This window comes from Netta rufina, assembly GCF_964035555.1.
Source record: "Netta rufina genome assembly, chromosome: 7".
NCBI classification, from domain to species: Eukaryota; Metazoa; Chordata; class Aves; order Anseriformes; family Anatidae; genus Netta; species Netta rufina.
In genome coordinates, this window is record NC_140130.1 from 22828186 (window position 1) to 22852902 (window position 24717).

The window sequence follows — 24717 nt, forward strand, 5'->3', positions numbered from 1 at the left end:
ACCCCTAAAATCTTTCTCTCTCTGAGGATGGAAAGTTTGACTGCTAGATGAGACTAGGAAAGAAAAATGTCTCCAGATGAAAACTGATAAAAAGATGAAACTGGCAATATGATTAAACTACACGCTGGTATTAATTATGAAGTTATATAATAATATATGAAGTAATGGCAAATCCATTACAGTCTTCAAAGTCATGTCAAGCCTATCAGCTACAAACACTGTTGAGCACCCAGTTCCCTACTACAGTGAGCAGCGTCCATCCCAGTCTTCAGCACTCAGGTTGAGAGAGCTTGTTCTTGCAGTGACATCTTTAATCAGCCCAGAAGACTCCCCCTGATTCATTTCCCACCACTTCAGCAAACCCCATCTTCAAGAGAAACTTCTCCTAAAGATTTGAACTGGCTTTTATGATTAATTTGATGCTTGTGTTAACTCTTAGCAGTGTGCCCACAAATTACCTGTGAATATTTATTTATGATTTTTAAATATTGATGAGAAAATCATAGGTACTGCCACTAGTCTGCCTGTCTTGAAACACTGAGGTACTGTAATACTTTGATTTGAATCATTATAACCTGCAGGAGAAAACCTCAACCTAAGGATAGAAAAGTCAGGCATTGAACACAAGATACTGTGGTTGTGATGTTACTTCACAGGTTGGCAGAATATGCTACTGATTTAGGTGGCTAAAATGATGGCACTCTGGGTTTGAGAAGCCTGAACTTCAGTGCGAAAAACACAGTCCACCTGACTACACTGTTTTGTCTGGTTTTAATTAATCTGTTACTGAAAACATGACCTAGTTACCATAACACAAAAGTCAGTTTCTAATAGCTTTTCTCTAGAGGCCTTAACTAGCCATTTAAGTTTGCTCATTCAATAATGAAGAGTAGTTAATTAGCTCCCTCTACTGCTGCATAAAGTGAATTGTACCAGTAGTGTCAGTTCTTCAGTAGCCTCTCCACATTATAACCCCAGTGGTGCTTTTTGCACTCTGCTGCACTATGCCACTGCAAGAACTGTTAGTGGAAAGCAGAAGATCTACATCTTTTTGTTTCTTCTTCTGTCACTGGCTTTACTATGAAGTATGCTTTCTTTAATCTCCAATCTTTTTTAAATTTATTTTTGAATTGCAGGGTGAAAATGTTGGATGTTATTTCTTTTAATACATATCACATGTCAAAAGACACAACCGTTCTTTTAAAATAACTATCACATACAATGAAGAGACTTGCAATGAAAGGAACAGAGCTATGTAGGTTACTGCTGTATTGATCATAAAGGTGGCCACGGTGCTGAATATGGCTACTCAGACCAACAGATGGATGGGATGCCCTTGTCTTGTGCTTGCAATATGTGTTGACTGGAGAATTCAGATAGGGCATTTAGTTGTCTAATTATATGTTAAAACAAACTTTCTATACTTATTTAAAGTGCCACCTTGGTTTATGAGTTAGTGAATGCCTGTTCCAAAACGTCATCTTTTTAGTATGTGCCTTTTGATTTAGGTGGAATATTTCAGATACAGTCATAACATCCCTACCAGCATCTCACTAAGCAGGCTGCACGATACTTACCTAAAATATAGTTGACTCTGAGAAAGACAACAAATAATTGACAAAGAGAAAAATCAGCAATTGCTAATACCTTCAAATGTCTAAAATCTCCAAAAATATATATATTGTGGTATTGTAAGACATAGCTCAACAAATAATTTTATTTTCACAATAATTTACTGTTCTGTTAAGAAACAAACCACCAGAAAGATGAATTATCTCTAAATTAATTGGAAACTACGATGCTTACTTTACAACTGTAGTAAATGTTAATCCTAAATTTAGTGTGAACACAACAGATAATTTGTACCATATGCGTGAGCTATTTAAAAATATTCAGGGTCAATGTAAACTTCAGATTTAGGAAACTAAATTCAGAGCTCTACTTATGCTTCCTGTGAATTTTATGGTGGAAAGAACTGGAAAAACTTATCAAAATCCAGTTTTACAACTCATTTCCAAAATAAAAAGAAACAAAACTCCCATAATCTGTTTCTGAATACAAAGTTTAAGATTAAATCTGCAACAGCAGAACGATTTAAAGACAAGTACACAATACATCTTGTTTCTTACACCTCTTATGGATTTTGCTGCAAGGGAGGGCAAATCAAACTCACTAATATTTCATGCTTTCTTCCTTCTCATAATATTGTTCACCTTCACAGGCATCATACTGCCAAGAAGCTAAGTCAAAGACTGTTAATGTTATGGAGGATTTCTAATGTATTTCTACATGTGCAGTGTTGCATATCATCATAAATATCAAGGTACGCAGTTTAAGTTGCACATATACGCATCTGTACATATACATAGAATGGTTTGGGTTGGAAGGAACCTCAAAGGTTGCATATACATGCAACTGGTGCTTTTATTACTGTAAGGGAAAAGTGCAACAAGTGCTTCTAAACTTCCAAACTGCAATACAGGAAACAGGTTGCCAGATCAGTAACTTCTGTAACATCTGTCAGTGAAGTCAACAATCAGAAAGACTGTGATCATTTTTCATCAGGTGTAATCATTCTGTAATGTGGGTTGTAAGTTTATCTGTGTAAAACCTTCCCTCTTCTCATCAAGAGTTATTGCATACCCAGGGGTTTTCTTGTCAGCTTTGGAAGTAAGCCTTTTCATCTTTACACAAAATTTTTAATAGCAAGTGACTGAAGCAGAATTTGCTAAGCTGAAAATGAAGCATATCAAAATTTTCCTCTGCATAATAGTTACTCAGGCAGTTGTAACTGAGCAGAGTGCCGAGTACAAACATCAGCACCAATGGCCATATTCCACTAAGGATTGGCCAGCCCCTAAAATTTTCCTCACTTGGGGACAACAATTCTTTGGATCTAAACTTTCTTGGCTCCACTCCACTTCTATATTCTGCCATGCACATATTCAGAAAAGCTACTGATGCCTTTGGGAGTTCTGTGTGAAGACTTAGGAAGAGTCTTGATAGTTATTTGCAGTCTTACAAATTTGCGCATATTGTTTAGTTGGTGGTGGTAGCCCACACCTTCGAAACTGTTTCTTTCTATGAAGCAAAAATACTTTAACCTGCAATTACCCATCTTCATATATAAACTGGAAAACTTATGTATTACTGATAAAGCTAGATGGAATTGAATACTGAAAGTATATCAAGAAAACAACACTTCAATGTCTTTATTTTTCAACATATTCAACACAGTTCAGAAACAACTATAATATAGCTTTTATTTTACAAAGTTGACCATTAAAATATTAAAAAGGATTTAATGTCCATTGACAAGTAGTATAATATGGGACAGGCATGCTAAAAGGAAAGTCAATTTCAGATGACAGCCATTTAATAGTGGAAAAGTGAGTTAACAAGAGAGTTGGCATAAATGCTTGAAAAGATAGCATGTCCCCTCATATCCCTTTATCCTAAGGCAGCTTTCCCATTCTACTGCAACTTCCCTACTGTATCCAGTTTCTAACCTTTAAACTATGCTATTTTTAACTTTAAAATATTTAGAAATACAAATAATATACCCAATAAAATATATTAATTATGATGAATGATAACGGGAAAGAAAATCTGGCATAGTTGTCTATGTGGTAAGGATTTTTAACGTGGAAACAATCAAAGATACAACAAAGTCTTTTCATCACTGACATTGGTGAACTACATCCACTGTGTTTACTTCTCTCCTTTTTGCCATTGATGCTGGTTTTGCTGCTCTTGTTTGAATCAGTTTTGTTCACATTGTCAGAGGCACTGCAACTGTTAGCAACTGCTGCCAGGACTCCATTCCTTTCTTCTTCAGCCTCTTCATCCTCAACCTGATTGGAAACAAAACAGCACAGCAGGAACTTAAGTGCACATTTCATTGCCTATTTACTTTAGAAGTGAAGCAAATAATAGGATTTTTCCTATAACTCTTCCCCTGGTTCAGCTCCATGATTCCAAGGGCAAGCATCCCCAGGCACCAGACAGCTCCTTTCAGTTTTCATAGCCTCTATATACAAGTAAAACACACTGATTTAAACAATAGCTTACCACAGAAGCTTTCATAGGGCTGCAGAGCAAAGCTGAATGTGTTCAAATATGGTGCGCTAAGCTTTATTTAAGAAAGCAGCAAATCCACAAAATGAAACCAAAAAATAAAAATAAAAAAATAAACTGTCTTCAGCTCAGGGGAAACTCTCACAAAAGATAATGTCTACAAAGTGAGTAAAGCACAGCCCCAGCTGGCAGATGGGGTAGAGGAAGTTAGCAGACCAGCTAGTGAAGCTGGTTGCAGCCTAAATCAAGCATCCCAGAATACAAAATGCCTTCTGAAAAGTTGGCTGCTCTATTCCTTGTGCTTCATGATGAAAATAGAATTAGTTAAGATAACAAAATAAAATACAATTAAAAAAAAGACAATCATAAAAAGCATAAGCTGCACAACTAATTCAGTACTAAATAGTACATACTACTATGTTTCAAGTCCTGAAACCCATGCTTTAAGTTCAAAGCTATGCTAAGATTAAGCACATTTTTATGTGCTTTGCTGCATCAAGACAGCCCTGTGGATAATGTTGTATAAGCCTTCTGGTGGGTTTTGTTTCTTTGATTAGAAAAGGCTCAGAGGCATGAAGTTCGTGTATGAAATCTTCACCCTTTGAAGTCAGCAGGTTTACTGCCACTGACTCAGAGGACATGGGATTAGACATCAGCTCTAAGCGAACTTTCTTGAAAGTTCTGGGGTCTTAACTCTGGTTTGGGATATTGCAGATACCAGCAGATCCAAGCCACAAAGTTTGGCTCCAGATTTGTATGTAACCTAAACCTAATTTTGAAAAGTTGGAAGGGTGAGTTGTCTTAATTGAGGTAGTTCTATACCTAACTAAGTGTCTACTGATGCTTTTATTACTTTCCACATCAGGGAGTGGCAAACAAACAAGAAAAGGCTAAAAATTTGCTTGTGAAATGCAGAATTCAGAATCTCTTTCCTCTGACCAATTCACTTGTTCCATTTGCATCATGGAAATAACTAGATTAATCAAGGACAAATTTTAGAAAAGTTAATAGGTACAACCCTATGCATAGCCACACTAAAGCTCATTTAGAAATAATACAGCTAATAAGGACAATGAACGCTCATTAAACCACCTGACAGATCGTCATGGTGGTGCAGAATGGTTCTTCTGCCCAGGGTACTTGCAAACAGCCTGGTTCTTGGGCCTTTCTTCATCTAAAATTAGTAATGTCCTTGAAAATTAAAGTGGAGTCTGGACTATGTCCTCAGACTGCTGTGAGTCAGTGAAGCAAGACAGATGGAGATAGAAAAAGGGATTATTATTGCTTTCCATTTTCAATTTGAAAAAAAAAAAAAAAAGTCTAGTATATTTTATTTGACAGAGATAATCATAGTTCATCACAATGTGACATTAAAAATACAGTGACTACAAAAACTTATTCACCCCCCACCTAGCCTCCCGCAGCTCTGTGAGAACTTTGAAACCAAAGGCCAGGACAAAAATCTGCCTGTAAAGCACTCAGAGGATCAATCCACAAAACTCCGGTCCAAATCTTAAACAATTCCCGGGCTAGTACTAAAATTAAAACCCAGAGTTTTCTGTGGAGCCCAGCTCTGTTAGAAATACCTGGTTCTCCTATTTTAGAAAGCTCCCCTGGCTGAGGAGAGCACCAGGGCTGGCAGGGGAGCCCCCGCTGCTGCAAACACAGCAAGCGCCCAGGCTATCGCCTAACGAAGGCACTTGGCGCTTCAAAAGTGAATAAAATAAAGGAACCTGTCAGAAGAATCCTGACTTTTTTTTCCAGTGCTCTCATTTTTCAGAAAGGGAAAAATAGAAGAACATCTATACGGCAAAAATGGCTGGATTTAGGGCATTTTTCTAGATAAGAGTCTATTTGTCTCTTAGGTAGGGCTGGCTAAATGTTGGTACAGAATTAGTTGTACTGCAGAGCGTGAAAGGGCATTGCGTGCGTACCATTTTTCTTTTCACACAACCACATGTGAACAATTCGCAGGAGGCTGATGCTTTATTAGGCTGTTCTTAACTCCTTTCTACTCCCTAAGAGACATTTATAACTTCAGCAGCAGATACTGTATGTGGTGCATATGTATTCGGTTCTGCTTGTGGTGTTGCAAGGCAGGGTTCTTGCTTAACAGAGATGTATTTACACCAAAAGTGCAGGAAAAGTGGCTTAAAAAGGGGAAAGTTAATCTCAAGAACAGACACGAACACTAGTTTATAAAAAAAAAAAAAAAAAGAAAAGAAAAAAAACCTACAATCTTATAAACTGGCACTATGAAGGGACTTTTCAAACTCATTATGGAGAAATGAATACAATGACAGATTAAGATGTTTCATATTATTAAAAAAAAAAGCATTACAAGAGTTCAACTGTGACTCTAATTTTAAATGTCACACTACTTAGATTTCCCTGGATTCCAGCTGTCAATGAGAAAATGGCAGCTGGCACTAAGAAGGGCTCTGTTTGGACACAAAATTGATAAAATATAGGAAAGGTACTGTACATCTTTTGACACTACAGGGGACCTGCTGCTGTGGCTGCTGTTTATGCTCACTGAAGTACTTGTTGACATCTAACAGCCAGCAGAACTGAGAAAAGTTGTTACTGCCATTGAATACATTGAATAGATGCTCAAGATTAAAAACATCTCAAACAGGAGTGTTGCACACCTGGAACTTCTTGAAGTGTTCATACAGACCACACAATGTTGGCACAGAAATGCCAAGAATGCACAACACTGCCCTTGTAACCTAATTTTCAATCTTTTCCCATTTCTGCCCCAAAGGAAGAGGTTTAGGTGCAAGACAGATGAAGTCCAAGAATGATTTCTCTGCTTTTTAGAAGGGCACAATTCACACCTGTGTATAAAAGAAGAGAAACTCATGCAGTTCACATGAATGGCAGGTTTTGTCCAACCTTTTAGCAGGTGGTTCCTCTGCTTTTGCCATTAGTTTTGAAGCTCTTTCAGTGGGTACTGCTTCACATAATGTGAAACACTAAGAGCATAGATGTGATGAGCAGTTTCACCAGTTTTTACTACAAACTGGAGATCCCAAAGGTCTCAAAAGAACTTCATATGCCAGTGCCCAAGTGCTTTAAAGAACAAAGCAGAAAGCTGTGCAACTAATTCCTATACAAGGCAGAGGGTTACATTTTCAATTCACCTCCTAAACTTATTTACATAATTCTGAGAGCAAACATTATATCAGCTCGCATGAGAATAACAAACTGAGAGGTGAGATTTCTAATTACCCTATGTCCACATGAGCACATGATAATGAGGAGAACACATTTGTGGTGACGATAATCACACTGAAATTTGTTAAGTGCCTGCTAGACAGTGACATGACATTTTAGCTACTACTTCTGTCTTTGTGATATTTTGTTTTTCACTGTGAAATGACAAACAGAAGCCAGGTGTGCTTTATATGGCACCCTGCTCAGTAAACAGTGCTTATCTCCTTGGCTGCAGTACAAGAAAGACATGACAGGCATTTTCCTTATTCTAAGAAGTCTTGATTTGATCTAGGACCCACTAACTGTCTCTTCCCTGTGCTTGTGTTTGTGTGGGCAAGCAGTGAGCTGGACTTACTCACCCCTGATGCACAAGAAGGCAGGAAACATGCCTAAAGTAACAGATCACCCCTTTTGATCATTAAGTCTATCACAAAACTGCACATTAAGTTTTCCTTCCTTGTTTAGGGCTGTACCTCCAGCTAATTCCATGAGTTCTCGCATTTGCTCCATCTGCAAGCACTCGTGCTTGTGCCCCATATGAAAGGGAAGCTGACACAGGTAGGCAAAGGCAAGGGCAGTCATAAATGCCCTTCACAGATCTGAAAATGCTTAATCATCCAAGCGCTTGGCTTTCTTACCTCCAATAAGCTTTCTTTTTTCTTTTTTTCCACTCTATGAGCAAATGACAACCATTTACTTCACAAGATGGATATGCTCAGAGGGAATTGTCACTGATGCTATCTTGCCAGGAAAAACGACCTTCAGGCTTCCCACTCAAATCCTCAGTCAGAACCAGTATTTGCCCATTTGTAGACATTCCCCAGTTAGAGTATGATTTTTAAAACCTACTGGGCCCTTTGTGGCCCTTTTTCAAACCTTCTTCACACACCTAGATCTGATGGCAGTTTTGTTTGAACATAGTCCTGTGCATTTACAAAACTCATCTCACATTTACACAGCCAAAATCCCATATCCATATTAGTTGTTGAACTATCTAGGCATAAACAAACACATTTCAGCTGATCTTCACATTGTTTTTAAGCTTTGTTACTTGAACTCAAGACAGTGTCCTGTTTCTTGAACCTACTGAGAAGCTTTGTTTAAGCATTTGCAATGCTCTGTTCTAGTATTGCTTAAATTGTTAACAATCTTTTTTTCCAGCCATTTAACTGTACAGCACTCAACCAATCATTTTCCTGTATTGTTTTTCCTCATATTCTCATTTTTCATGCTTTATAAAAAAAGTGAATTTTTTGATCTTTGTCTAGAAAATTTGTAAGCTGCTTTAAATTTTCTTTTTGTCACGCATATTAGACTCAGTTCCATAATTAAAAGCTATAAGACACTCAGCTTCCAACGTTCTCATGACTTTGTTTTCACTGCCAAACACTGAAGATGAAGGATATAACAGAACTTCTTCATGAAACTGTCCTGATTATTTTAGCAAGATGACAACCACCAGACTCAAAAATGCCTATGTTGACTTGATCCTTTTTTATTTTAAGTCTATTTCACAATATCTCACCATTCTAGGAAGCTCATTAGAGCAGCAAAAAACATTGCTATAATAATGACCCAGAACAGAAAGTGAATCACAGTGAGAGCTTCAGCTGCAGCTGTTCAGAAAGAAGGTGTAGGTGGAAGGCTATAGGGACCTGATATACCTAAGACATGAAGCTGTCTGCTAGTAAGCTGATTCACGTATCATGCAATATGCAAAAGGTTTCCTAAATGGTAGATGATAAAACTTTGTTTGCTTTTGCTGTACAGCAATAAGATCAAGCTGCCTTGCTCAGTCTAATTTTTGAGCTGTAAGAAAGCGTATGCCATGGCTTGTGAGAAGGTGGGTGCCTGATTTTTGTGATACATCTAGCACATTGGTGTTTCGGTTTGTTTGATCTGTTCCAAAAAGTTCCAGGAGTACAAATCCTTTTCCTTTTTTCTTGAGGTTATTTTGTTATCACTGTCATTATTCTAAAATACAAAATTCTTTAAATACCTTTATCATTAATGCTAAATAAGATAACTTACTCTTTTTAGCAGATATAATAGAAGTCTACTTTGTAGGTCAACAAGGGAAGAATTAAAATACCTTTGGAAGTTCCTTTGAGCTCGGTCGATGCAGAGTACAGAAATGAGCCACAGCATACTCTAACAACGCTCCGAAGATGAAACTGAAACAGATACCGAGGTACACATCAATTGCCTTAATAAAGCAATTAGCATTTGGGAGTGAAGTCCTGGCTCCCATCATCAGCGTTGTCATAGTTAGGACTGTGGTAACACCTGTGGAACACAAAAATATAAATTCTGATAAAACAAGGATAGCAATGAGGCCCTCCAATGCATTTGTGAAACCAGGATAGTTTTTTTCCTGAGCTTCATGAACACCTAGTATGACACAGAATTTAAAAGGGCATGTTTTGAAAAGGAGATTTCTAAATGCATTTATGATTCTGAAGTTAAATGCTTGAAAATACTCAAGAACAATATTTGGAAAGTGGAAAAAAATTGAAATTAAAATGGAAGAGATTTTCATTCTTTAGAATGTATATTATTAACTCATCATCATTGCAATGCAATGCAAATGCTTCCTTTAAAACTTTCAGATGTCATGTTTCTCAGTGTAGTTGTCCACCAGCCTCATTTGATGTGCAATCTTTTCTTTGCTATTCTATAGACGTGTTTTTCCTACCCCACCTGCAGTCTGATCAGAGCTGATTTGCATTTTTCCCTTTCAGAATCTCCTTTATTTGAAATTAATTATATTTAATCTCATAATTCTCTTATTATTCCTGTGTTAATTAGTATGTATCATTCACCCTCACAAAAGCCTCATAATTCTGTCTGTATATAGCATGCGTTTGAATATTTTGAAATGATTTTCAAAACAACTGTTTTTTCCTCTCCTTCCAGTAGCTTCTCCTGCTTCCAAGTCTCCTTTTGCTACCAAGGACATTTGTTTTGTTGAAGAATAGCAGAGCTTCAAGGAGAATTTGCATGATGTGCTGCAGATGGCAAACTAGAAAAGTAATTCCATAAAACTTGGAAACATTTGCACCTTTTGGAAACGGATGCCACGTACGCGTAATAAAACAAGCATCTTAATGCTCCAACCCTTGTTTTGGTTTGTTTTATTGGCTTCTCACCGATGCAGATTCTGGCTGGAACTGATGACTGGCTTATCCAAAATGATACCCAGGAGAGCACAACCAGGAGGATTGATGGTACGTATGTTTCTAGTATGAAATATAAGATGTTTCTCTTGAGTTCAAAGTGAAACACTAGTTTTGGGTAACGTCCTGTGAAAAAAGCAGGAAAAAATATTTTGAAAGTACAATTCACAAAAAGTTTTTTTAAATTATCAACCTGTATATTGCTATGCAATAAAAGATTAACAAATAAGCTTGAAAAAATTAAACACTGTGCTGAAAAATTCTAACATGAAGATTCTACATTGAACTGAAGGGAAAAATCCATATATATGACGTCTAGTCACTTCATATCCATAGCTTCATTAAAGACATCTCGAATTAGAAATTTAGAGGGGGTTAGTGTGGAAAGAATTAATCCATCAATGCATGGAAAGGCAAGGAAATTTAAAATCACCTATATATTTAGCTATGTTTATTAACAAGAGTTACCTCTATGAGCTACTATATAAACTAGCATAACATTCATAGCATCATAAAGTTAGCATGGGTCCTTATCTTTAACTGCCTCACAGATCAGGCTTATTTTGATTTTCATTTCATTTAGTATTGTTCCAGATGTAGATGACAGGTACTTTCCCTAGTAATACTGACCTAACTCTCATATTCCACTTGAAAACAATCAGTGGTTTTGCATCTCCACTATTTTTTCTTTACATTAGAGCAGTGCAGTGTTTGCACTGTTCTAAGCAGTGTCACTGTTATCACAGTGCTGTGGCACTTTTAACAGACTGACTGCCAGAAGATGAAAGTTTGGGCCCACAGAGCCAAAGACAGAATCAGGTTTCATTATGGAATAGCACACTGGTAAGCAAAGTCTGAATTTGAATTCCAGCACACTAACTGAGCAAAATTAAGCTATGCTGGGGCAACAGAAGTGTAGGATCTCAAGTTGCTACCTGTCCAACAGATCAAATTAAGGCAAAAGCTTGCTTTTTACTAATTTAAAGAGCAGAACAGACTTTTTATTCTGAAGTTCAAGATTAAGTATGTTTAACAACATTCTTTTAAAAAAAATTATTGTACTACAATATCAGTGAGAGAATGTAATGCTTGAATGTACTGTGGTTAGATAGCCTTGGCTTCATCTGTTTTGTTCCAACAAACGTTGATCTTCAGGAGGTATGTCTGTTTGCAGTGCTGCATGCTGTGAGTCAGGGCAGAATTACAGCACAGTGAATGCACCTCAGCAACAGCATCATGTGCACAGACAGGCTATTTGTGTATCCCTCAGGTGTGCATTGAGACATGGAGTCAAAGAAAAGCACTTTTAAAAGCTCGAAGTACAAGTAATGGATGTCAAGAAATGCCTTATTGCTGCCAGACTAGAAAATGGATAGTTAAAATTCAGTGTTGTATAAACTGAATCTAGAGAACTATAAGATTTGCTAGAATTCCTAAAATCAGAGAAAATTAGTAGACTATGTAGTCTGACCTTAATCACAGGCCATTTAAGTATTCCCAATTATCCCTTATTTTCAACTCATTCACTTTGTCTGGAATAAAGTTCACCTTTTACACAGACATCTAGACTTTATCTCAGTATATCAAGACAAGCAGCATTCATCAAATAATCTGTTACGTGGATTAAAATCATTCTATCTATTAAAAATGTATGTTTAATTTCTAATCTTAACCTGACTTCAGCTTTTTGTCATGTTGTCTCTGCCTTTTCATTACTGGATTAAACAGTCCTTTGGTAGGCAATTCTTTCTCCTTCTGAAGGTACGAATACACTGTATTTACGGTTCTCTTTTGTAAATTCAACAAGCTTCTAATGGTAGAAAAAAGGATACAAAGATAGACAGACTTTCTCTGTCCATGAGGCAGGAGGAACAAAGACTATTTATACCGTTGTTGTCATTTTTGTATGAAAAGAGGAATGTTAAATTAACGTAAACCTATTGATATTGTAATTTTTACACATATAGCTGTTTCCTTAAAGTTTTCACCCATCAAAATTGATTTTAAGTGTTTAGTGGACCAAAGTAAACCACTCAACAATTAGGAAGTGCAACTGCTGACAGTGCAACATTACTTCTACTTTTGTCTGCATTTGTTCTTGTGCTAAATCAAGCACTGGTGCTACAGAAAAGCACTGGGTCTGTACAATAAAAGGCTATGGCATAAAGCATGTTTAGGGAAAGAGAATTAAGTTTGTACATGCAATTGTAAATCTGTGACTTTCTACTGTCCAATAGCGAGCATTTGAAACCTACATAAAAACAGTTAAGAGTATTATTAATAAGCTTCTATTTAACTAGAAATCAAAAGAGATATTTCTAAATAAAAAGATTTTCTCTGCAGAGTTTGTAACCCGCACTGCCCTAACTGCAGCATGGTGGCAGTTAGTACACAAAGGATGATGGCATGGCCATTGCGAGGGAGGGAAGGGTGTCAGTCCAGAGTTGGCATGGGAATGCGAAGGATGTGACCCATCAGCAGGGAACCAAGTCCTCCACAAAAGTCTTGTCTTTCTGTGCAAACCCCAGGGAAGGACACGGTACCATGTACCCAGGAAATGGGGTGAAGGGATTGGACAGCACTCCTTGCAGAGTTCCACAGGCACTTGGAGTGACTGTGGTTCAGCCACAGAGATTTCCTCCAGGAGGGAAAACTCTGAAATAGTCAATACAGAATAGTCATACAGCACCATCTTCTCCTGGTTAGCTCCCTACATCTGTGTCTCCATTTGCCTTAGTGTAAAAGCTAAATGTGTCTATGGGAAGTTATTTCAAAATATCCAACTTGAAATTCACAATTTTCCATCTTGCTGTAATTTCCAAGCATGGACAAGCCTTTTGAATGTTCCCATGTTCTTTTGTGTTATTTTTCCTGATGCCAGAAATTTCTCAAGTAATGTGAACAACAAAGAAAAATAGAGATGTAACAGCTTATAGCTGAGTGGTTTTCAGGGAACAAAGAAAAGGCATTTCTCTAACCTTAAGGCTTTCTGCTTGCCAAAATCCAAAGGCACATCATGGACATGATAATAATGGTGTCCCTAAAGAGCTCAAAAGAGCTTTTATAATGGAAATTTTGAAGAAACCTATATATAGAGTTCATATGAACTCCTCCCGTAATAAACCAAAGGAAAAAGAGGCAAAAAATAGTATGTAATGCATGTGTAGCATCCTAAACAAATGACCAATGAGATAAAATAAAGATAAGGAACTACTACAGCCCTTTTTACCTCTACACTCCATGTGTATCAAAAGTTATGTTTAAAAAGAAACAGATTTGCTACTACTGTTATATGCATTGCATATGAGATAGTAATGATGCACAACTACCTTATCTCATTGGCTTTCACTTGCACATCCAAGACTGTGATGCTATAAATCAGATCAAAAGTGAAACAGGTGCATGCAATTTTAATCCTGCCTTTACTAAAGTTAACTCCTGAAAACTGTCAAGCCTGCCCCTTGCTTGAGTGATACTGAGAACAAAATCTTTGCATTAAAGATATTTTTTTATTCACGTTTTTGGCCCATGATGGATGTCACCTCAGTATGTGAGTGCCCCAATTTAAATTTGATTATGCAATGGAAATAATCTCTGTGCAGATAGTTAATTCTGCAGTGAAGGCACAGATTTAGCACTTACCAAAGCATCAAATCACTGTGTTTAATAGATTGTCAAATACGAGTTGAACCTGAATGGCTGTCAATATACCTATTCTTAACCTGCCAAAAGGTGAGATAATCCTACTCAGGTTACCCAACAGTGAAAGAAGATTAAGCTGAGTTACTTTGGCTTTATAGAATTTACTAGAGGGCAGAAGTACAAAACTAGATAGTAGCTCTAGCTGACAGATGAAGTACATATCCAGATAGCAGACTACAGTCTCTATATATACTCCCAATTCTCTCTACTGCTTTAAAAAAGAGCACCCGAAAAAATGGAAGGAAGTGAACAAAATCAAATTTCAGGTGGTTCTAGATGACTACTTCTGGTTTAGCATCCTAAAAATTATACCAGTTTCTTTCCCATTACCTAAACAGGCATAGGTCTAAGTCTAAGGCAGAATTTTCTGAATGCAAGAAAACACAGCTTATTTCTCTTATAACTTGGCTTTTGGTTTTCACTTCTAAAACAATATTCTAATTTACAGCACAGCCCACCTGACACTGTTAGATCTTTACATAATACTGATGATTTTAACAACACTACTATTGCACTGACTGAGAAACAGACAGTGAGAAATAAACCTTAAAAAAAAAAAAAAAAAAAAAAAAAAAAAAGAACAGGCTTCCTTATCACCCTAGATCATCCATTTTTTAGATATGCCAAAATCATTTCAAGACCATTTTTTAGGGTGTCTGCTCCTGGCTGATGGCAGAATGCTGCCTCGCTGCACTTTCTGCTCCCCCCAAAACAGCAGACAGTCACAGCAGAGGAGCCTGAAGAAAGAACTGATGCTCTACAGACAGCATCCCCATTTTAACTTAGGAGCATCTTCCCACAGTTACCTCTTATGGACGTGAAGAACTCTACTCCAGTAAAAGAAAGCTCCACGTTACTCTTTATGTAAGAAGCAGCACTTTGGTAGAGTTATACTGACGTGCTTGTGTGAGATGTACATCACACATTTTATCTGGCACCCAAGGGGTTGGCATACATATTTCATGATAGGGAAGAATGTACTCTTTGTGCCTGACTGCACACCCCTGTGCAGGATACCAATGTATCACTTCCTTCCCTGCTTTCACCTTTTAAGGGGACAGTACAGGAGAAAGTCTAACTGCCTTACCTACGTGCTGAATTTGTAGTTTTCACTATGCAATTTTACTTGTTTATAACATAAATATGCCTTAAGAAATAGCACTGTTTACGTTTTTACCCAACAAACAAGTTGTGCAGCTGTAAAGCAATTTATCTGACTCGTAGGATGCTAAGGGTACCAGTATACATGGGTAGTATCAAAACTCCTTTGTCCCTCCTTCAGAAAATAATCATAGTTTTCTGTTCTTCACAGTCAGGATCTTATAATCTACTTCCTTTCCTATTTGTTCTTCAGAAGTGAACAAAAGGAAATGAAAGATCAGGATGGGCTTTGCGTTTCATCTTCACAAAAATGCTTTACAAAAATTGAGTTTGAAATTCAAATTTCCTAAGAAGGAAACATACTCCTTCATGTCGTAGTTGTGTACAGATATACATGTATATCTCTATTTAGCTTACCTGTTAAAAAAAAACAAAAACAAAAACAAAAACAAAAACAAAAACAAACAAAAAAAAACTTAAAGACAATTATGCCGCAGGAAATTTTCTATATGTTTGTATATATGTCTGTACAACAAAGAACTTTGCTGAAGTTAATAAAAAAAAAAATCCTCTTACCAGTGTCCTCAATATTCATCCAGTCCACAGCCTTTCCACATGCTTTTCTGCTACTGTAACTTTTTTAGTGCATTTTTCATAACTGTTTTCATTCTGAACAGTTCTGGCTTTGGTAAAGAGTGTGAAGCATTGCAGAAACATCACAACAAGAACTAATGATGGAAAACTTCTGTACCTCAACTCAAGTGGAAAGGCTTACTTAGAAAAAGCGATTATCTGAGTGAAGAGCTCAGATAGGTAAGTTGAACATACATGGTAACAGATACATATACATATGTAACTGCTTGAATCTTAGCTGAGGTCCCCAGATAAGATTATACTAAATACAGTTCTAGGATTGTTTTTGAGACCTGTATGTCAAAGACAATATTATCAGAAATAACACTTGGAGAGCAATTACAAATTATAAAAAAACTGATAAAGTGAATGATAGAAGTTATTCAGTGTACTGCACCTTGAAATAGAAGACCTGAAAATCCTAGAAAAGTTTGGTTGCTGATTAAGAAGAAATCTCCTTGGGGGACTGCAGAGGGTCCTGGAGGACTGAGCAAGGTAATGCCTCTATATTTGGAGAGAAAAACTGTGAAAAATCCTGCATACAGACTTCAGACAAGGAACAGCAGCCAGCTCCCATTGCAGGCTTTTTCAGGAGGGCAAATGCCTTATTATCATTGTGCATCAAGGACGGAAGGCTTTGTCTCTTCTTTCTCTCTGTTCTGCCAGAATAATACCATTTGGATGTGCCACCTTGCTGACTTCATGATTTCTAAGAGGGGAGGTCTGCCTGACAAAGCTCTCCCTGGCTTCTGGGCAGGGGTTGAGGACTCTGTGTTAGGCTGAGCAAACTGAGCCTCAGTTCTCCTGATTCTGCTGAAAATTTGGCAGGAAGACTGCAGTGAGAGTAAGGAAGATGCCAGGCAGAAAAGAGGAAAAGCTATCAGCAGCTAATTACCCTCAAGTATCAAATCCCTTTTCTGCTTTTTTTCTGATTAAAAATATAAATAGGGATTGATAAGCTATTAGTTACTGTGAAAATAGAAGAATTTATTGAGTGGGAACACACAGGAGTCCACGCTGTGTCCAGAACTTCTCGCTACCAAATACGATGGCATACCATGGCATACAGAGTGTCTTTTAAGAGACACTGAACAGAAAGCAGTGATAGTGCACTGGAGAGAAAAACTGGAGTTCAAAATTATCTCAAAAAGTATCAGAAAAAGCCTGAGTAGAAGAAGATGCAATTCAACAAGAAGCAACTACTACCCTCAGACAGGAATTACTAGCTTGAAATTGCAAGCTGAACAAGGTCAACAATGCACAGGAATTTTCTGCAAGAAAAGCAAATATCAACCTGGAATGGATAAAGAGGAAATGCATGAAGTAATCCATTTAATGCATGAAGTGATGCATTTATTTACAGAGGACATCAGATAGGAACAGGGTACCCAGGGTACCAGCTTTTGTGCACATACAACAAAGACAAGAGAAAGTCTACAGAAGAACAGTAGCAAAGACAGGAGATCTAGAAAACTGTTTGTATGAATTAAAGAGAGGGAAAGTGCTAGTCTGAGAGATGTACCTCTTTTGAAATGGTGAAAGAGCTGCTGAAAAACAGCAGGAAATTTGTCTTCCTTATCCACAATAGACAATGCAGAGCATAACAGGTTTGAAATGCAGCAAGGGAAATCAAGATGAGATACAAGGAAAATATGCTTTTAATAATCACCAGAAAAAATCATCTAGGGAGGCCAAGGAGTAGACACTTTGGAGGTTTGTCTAATTTACTCCTGAAAACATCTGTTAGGAAGTTGGCTGTTGGTATAGATGATCTTATCTTGGGACATTAGAATAGATTAAGTGAACCTTATTTCTATTATTATTTACACAAAATGCTAGACTGTAACAGTCCTTAATTCTTTCATGTTTTTCCAGTAAAAAAGGCAATCTTTTTACATCACCATTTATTACTCTGAGAATGCAGGTGGTGTTGGCTAGACAGCTAAAATAAAAACCCAGCATCCACTGATGTACATACTTGGTTTTGGGGTCCAAGAGAGTATGCTTCAGTGTCTGCAGAATAAGGATTACAGTTAAAGACCTCCAGAAAGTAGTTCTAGCAATGAATTCACCTATGTCCAAAATTAAATTATTCTGTGTCAAGAAAAAAATCAACACAAAATTCTAGCCAACAACATGGTTAATGTTATACAAAGTAACTTACTATTATGTGATTATAATAACATCATTACTATTATGTGATACATGGTGTTCTTTAAACAAGATTAATCCACGATGTTCTTTTCTTAAATTTACTGAAGTTGCTTATGCAGGAATTTTGCTGACCACATTCTAATCTTGGCTCTGTCTGTGGTCACATGTGAACTTGGGCTTGTATCACTGTACAATATTTCACTTGCACAACAGCTGTACTGTCTGTTCAAGTTCAAATCCTGATTGCTTTTTTTGCTGGGTTAGGAAATACTAAAGAAAAGCAGTGTTGTAGTATCTTTAGCTTTACCCTTGTGAATCATAACCGTTATTTATAAAATACTTTCAGACATCTATTAATCACGTTAAGGAAATCCAAAATATATTTTTTCCCTTCCAAATTGATTACATAGTTCCATAATTTATTTGCTTTTTTCGCATTTATTATGGGCTACAGTAGGCACTGCTTTCCTAAAAAATCTGTAGAAAATAGCACCTAAACCATAGACTTGGTAGAAAATTAAGAGGATTATGAGATTTCATGTAAAAATACTGCATAGCACTTCATAATGTGGCTTTCTTATGCAGGCAGTAGAACTGAAACAAGCAGATGTGGGAAATTTTAATCAAATCAAGTTGCATATGTTAAGACACTAAAACAAAAAGTGCAGTTATATATATGATTATTGCCAACCTAAGGAGAAGACAGCATCATTAACTGAAAAAAAAAGAGCACAATTTATCTGACCATGCCACTTCAGTTGTAATTATTCCATCTGCTAAAAAATAATGGAAATTTTTTTGGCTTTCTGGCACTCTCTGGACTCTGTGACAGAAGGTGGTAAGAATTAGGCAGTTTTCCTCTCCCTCTTTCCTGTATGGTGAACAGGTTCTAATACCCTTCTGGGCAGAACAGCAGTAAAGGCTTATTCTCCTTTGATTGAACCTGATGTTGCTTAGCCTGAAGCTATAAAGAGGAGGAAGGCAAGCAGATGTCAGTTATATAAGTAGCAAAGTACTTTGTGATCCCTGAGCCTGCTCTTATATATTTCTTTTCTACTTTTATATCCATTTAGAGAACTTTGACTTTCAGCCTAAATTAATGCCTGAAATCAGACCATGAAGTTTCCCTGTGTCCTATTGTTAAAATAGAAATACCCAACAATGGAATATCAGAATGATAGATCCGTGATTCAGACTTAGTAGCATACAATCTGGTGAAACTACAGCTTTGAAGGATGTTTGCATCCTCATTTAAGGATTCCCCTTGCATATTCTCCTTGGTATGTTGGCTTGGGCAGAAGAGAAACTGAATATGCAGTGAAGAATAGCAATGAAGGATCTAAGAGCAATTCAAGGAGCAGAAAGCACATTTGGCACGTCTTGAACTCTCCAAAAGCACTGTCAAAATTTCAGAGGGAAAAAATAATAAAATAATAATAATAATAATAACAACAACAAGAAGAGCAGACTCTTTAATGAGGTCAAGTCCTGCAGTGAGGGGAAACTTTCTACAGCTGTTTTCTAAGATCAGCAGAACAGCAGGTCTGTGGAAATGCTTCAGATCTTTTCCTGGGCAGAGGAACCACAGGACAGGCAACCTGCACTCTGCTGCCCACCAGGTTGGACAGAGGCTGCTGCAGACAAAGAGCTATTCCTGCAAGCACTAGCAATAAAGCACAACTTCTTGGTGTTCTAAGAGCACCCAGCATAATCACAGAAATTTCCATGGTCAAATAAAGGCTTTCGCTTTGTCAAATAAAACCAGAATGGAAATCCCAGACATGCTGGGAACTGTCCTGAACCGAGCATCCAGACTCCATGGTCTCACTCAAATTTAAAAGCTCAACTTACAGGTCCTTCTTCCTTTAAAAGAATTCCTCCTGACATTACGCAGCTAAATAATGCATTTATTGTTCATTGTTCTTTAGACAATATGTAGCCTCCAAAATAATACTGTCCAAGAAAATACTTAAAAACTTCCAACCTTAAATTAGCTGGGTCTCTGCTGGTAACATCTGAGAGATTCACGTAAGGCTTCCAGAATGCAATCCAACAGAAAATGAAAATGTCACCCAAAGAGAAAGCATCATGCCTAGCTTCTGAATGCTGTTCAGTTTCCAGAGCTATATTCCAAAGTGTACCTAGGAAGTGTTATAAGGGTGTTTTTACCTGTCTCATATACCGCTTCAGATACCGAGGTAAAGTGGTCTTCTACTGTATACTGTGCCAGCCGAAGTGTGTCCAAGCCTCGAACTGAATCATTTCCTCTCGTCCAGTAAAACATGACATCATTGATGTTGTAACCCCCTGTAGTGATACATAAGCCAACAAAAGTGTTTATTTTACACAATAGTTAATTTGTGCAGAGTACAGTTATGGTTCAGCTGTTTCTTATTTGTCTGCCTGAAAGTACAATGAGACATAAACACCGACTTTTCCGGCAGAACAAAATGCTCGTTCACAATAAAATTCCCAAAGACTGAATGTGCAAAGGCTTATCATTTAGAAGTTTGGAGGTGGTCTTTTTTTATATCTTTTTTTCTCACATAAATGATATGAACAAACAAAAGAGATTAGTACCATATGGTATTTTAAAGGCAAAAGCTATTAAGCTTTAAAGAATTACATTTTTTTTTTTTAGGAACTAGAGCACTGACAGCATTTGGACTAAATGTTGAGCATGCCTTTTGTTACATGCTGGGATGCTCTTTCTTAGTCAGTCAGATGATGGACAGTGTATTTGGTCTTCCCATCAGCAGACATGAAGGGCTGAGGACACGTATGCCAGAGCTGCACTCTGAGTGAGGTTTGGGACATCCCTCAGATGGCATTTTGGCTTGGGAGCTTGGACCCTTCCCAGAGGCATCAGCCTAGAAGCTGGTGTTTCTGCAGGCTCAACAGCATGGTACGCTTCAGGGGCCGCAGGAGATTTGCTCTTAACCTTCAAGTGCTAATTAGAAGCTGAGATGGGACACGAATCATCTATCAAAAGGTAACTGTATTTTGCACACGCTTGTCAATATGCGTCACAATCATAACTAAAATACCTCCATAGCTTTTTCCCATTATATTAAAAGGCAGGCAATTTTCAGACTAGTGTATATGATTAATTCAAGATTATGTTAATGTAATTTACATGTTAACAGGGAGCATTTGAACATCTTTTCCTTTAGCTTGCTTAGATCAATCATTCTTGTATATGACAGACTTTTATTGTGCAAGTTAATAGCTAAGCTTAGGGAACAGAACCCCGAGTAGATGATTATTTTTAGACTCCAGTCAATTGTAAGTAAATTACATTGAGAGACAATAATGCAATACATTGCACAAGGATATATGCTGCAAGAAGAACAGAATTCTAGAATCATATAAATAGAGATGTATTAAAATAAAAAAGGAGTAAAGGAGTTTAATACTTCTATTATAATGGCTTTGGGTCTTGCAATATCAAAAAAATGATTTCTTATAGCCATTTAATGTAGGAAAAACAGGAGTTCAGAAACTTCATTTCAAGGAAACAATGTGCTGTTTACCAATTAAAATGACAATTTTACCTGGAAATTCTTTCCCTGACCATCCTTTAAGTCTTTTTTTCTCTATCACTGGAAGTTTTATGAAAATTTATCATGGCCAGGGATCTCTGCTCTCCTTTTTACACTTAAAGTAATTAAAGCCAAAACACTGCTGTGTTAAAAGACTAAGCCAAAAGCATAGGTGTCCAAGCTAAAATTCTGATTCTCTAAGACTACACTCTGGGAAATATCTCTGACTTTGGAAATGAAAAATAAAATAACGTTCTTATAAACAAATGGTTACATGGTCCTTGGTCAAAATAAAAAGGTTTGTAAAACAGCTTTTATGCACAATTGACAAATTCATTTTATTCTCCTCTTAAATGAACTGCAGATAAAGTCTAGAACTACAGAGTACCACAGTATTTTTTTTTTATTATTATTAGATATTGATTGTTTCAAGTAGCATGAAATGCAAGGAAATTTCAATGCCCAGCTAGGCAATAACAAATATATCTCCAAATGGAGGTTCTTTTGCTTTAACATAACCATTTTTATTGTGTTTTCCAAAGTATTTTTGTTAGCTGAATAATTAGCAGGTTTTGATCATCCTCCATTTGAAAATACCTTCAAAATACTAATTCCAAAACTCTGTGAAGAAATTCCTTGGGGGCAGTCTTGCAGAGAGTAAAATTAAATAGCACATTGCTCCCTCTGCATAGTGTTATTCAGGGGATTAATACTTCATTAATTATAAAATGTTTTTAAAAAAATTATATCAATGAGATTCTTAAGCTATTAAGCTTTTACAAATAATCTCTTATTTTTACATGATACTGAGTTTTCATTCTCACTAATTCATAGAATCATAGAATCATAGAATATCCTGAGTTGGAAGGGACCCTTAAGGATCATCAAGTCCAACTCTTGACACCGCACAGGTCTACCCAAAAGTTCAGACCATGTGACTAAGTGCACAGTCCAATCTCTTCTTAAATTCAGACAGGCTCGGTGCAGTGACCACTTCCCTGGGGAGCCTGTTCCAGTGTGCAACCACCCTCTCTAATTCCTCAAGCCCAAAATGTTTCCTTCCTGTGCTTTGTTGATATGACGCAAGCAGCCAATATCAACGTTGATACAACGTAAACAGCTAATATCAACAGGGTTAACTGCAGGAATAGTAAATTTGGGATTAAACATTCATAATGCCTAATACAAATGAGTTTCTTTACCATTCTGTTGCTAATTTTATTTTCCCTTGATTGTCAAGCACAAGTTAAGTGCCTTCACATGGCTCTTCACTGAGTAAATGCTAAGGGATGAGTTCAAAAAGAAAATAAAATTTCAGAGATGGGCCCAAAAATAAATATGTATCTGGACTGGCCTGCGTGTGTATAAAAGGGAGGGAAATGACCTCAACACAGTGTGAATGATTGGCAGCATTTCCTCCCACATGTCAGAGAGGACAATGCCCCCACTGCACTAACTGGTGCCCTACTGTCCCCTAAAGCGATGCAGTAACAGGGAAATAAACAATAGAAATGTGGGGCTCAGATGTATTGGTGTAGAATGTAGAATTCAAATAGCATTATTAACTATTAGTAATGGAAGAGCATGTTGTAAAGGCCACGAGGGATGTTTTACTGCGTAAAGCCAGTACTTGATAATGTCATGTCGTACTTGTTTTTACGTTAGTAAACATTTAATAAAACACCTAGCACTTCGATTCAGCTGAAATATTTGCTGCATGTTTTACATTTTATTTATGAGTATTTTTATGGATGTGTATTTGTGTGGACGTGTGTGCATGCTCACATTCACAACTCTTAATTCCACATAATGGTATTTGCAAGCAGTATTCTAGGATGATGTCTTTATTTGCCTATAAATTAACATTGCTTATCTCATGAGGGAGCAAACACCATTTCCAGCATACCCATAAGAAAGCATGAAGTGCACTGAAGATACAGGGCCATGGCTAAAGGCATACTCTTTCCTTGTGTAATCATCATTTCTAGCTGTTTTCCTCAACACTAAACCCAAATGACATGGGAGCATTTGTGATGACATTACCATGTCTTCCCCTTGGACAGCAGACGCTTGTGCGTTGTTGAAAAAGCAGATGGAATCATTCTGAGCAAAGCTTATTTTTAATTACACAGGGAATTCTTTTTTTTTTTTTAATCCTGACTCCTTTAAATCCCCATGTTCCTGTGAGACATATATTTCATTCTGAAACTAGAGTAAATATTAAGTGACTCATTAAGCAATGTGTTTAATGTAAATCCATGTATTTTGGCTTACCAATATGCTCTTCCAAAGGAAAATAAATTAGAGATGAATCCAAATTCTTATTGAAATTACCATTAAACAGATCTTATCCTTAAAAAACAGCTGTTTCTAGAGGAACTGCTGTGTGAGGAAGGTTTGGGGGTTGATTCCCTTTGTTTTACAGTCTAAAATGAAATTTTGCAATCATCTTCTGTTAGTTAACAACAAGAAATGAAGAACACACACACCCTTCTGAAACGCTAAAGAATAAAACTCAGCAAGTACTGAAAAACCTTCCAAAAGAACATTCTGAATATATATTGACAAATATTTTAAAATATTTTTTCATCTTGTAGGACATCTCTTAGGTGTCCTTCCACATCATTCCTACATTATATTATAAAATATTTTGCTAGTATCTTATTCACATGAATAACAGAAAAGCATTAATTTTAAACATGCACATTTGGGTATTTGTAAAGCAACTATGTTTACAATGTATTAGGGAACATTTTTAATGAAAAATATGAGGACATTGATTAATAAAATGAGAACCTATAAAGAATATTTAGTCTCAGTCCTTCAATTTATGACATTTTTCCCACAGCACTGGCACAGAGAACTAAGCCATAGAAGGATCTGTTTATACCCATCTCAGAACAGAACTGTCTATGCAATTACTTTTTTTTCAATATGAAGACAGTAAATTAATTAAATATGAACTCTATGCCTTACAAATAAGCCTTATTCTAATTTCTTTCTTTCCTACAGGAATCACGCCTTAGGGGGAAAAAAATAAATCACAGTATCCTGAAAGAGAGAAGAGAGGCAAATCTGTCAAAAAACATTTTCTTGCCTTTCCTGGAAAATCC

At 36.8% G+C, this 24717-nt stretch overlaps 1 protein-coding gene across 1 annotated transcript in view; it reads right to left on the reverse strand.

Moving 5' to 3' along the window:
• Positions 1-3337: 3337 nt before the first annotated feature.
• Positions 3338-24717, reverse strand: part of LOC311211658 (gamma-aminobutyric acid receptor subunit pi-like) — a gene marked incomplete at its 5' end in the record, with an annotated part of 39101 nt that continues 17721 nt past the window's right edge. Inside the window, 4 exons of the mRNA XM_084290553.1 lie at positions 3338-3854; positions 9389-9582; positions 10446-10598; positions 20232-20369. Of these exons, the coding sequence (XP_084146679.1) occupies positions 3543-3854; positions 9389-9582; positions 10446-10598; positions 20232-20369 (797 nt within the window). The 3' untranslated portion in view covers positions 3338-3542. The remainder of the gene's footprint in view (positions 3855-9388; positions 9583-10445; positions 10599-20231; positions 20370-24717) is intronic.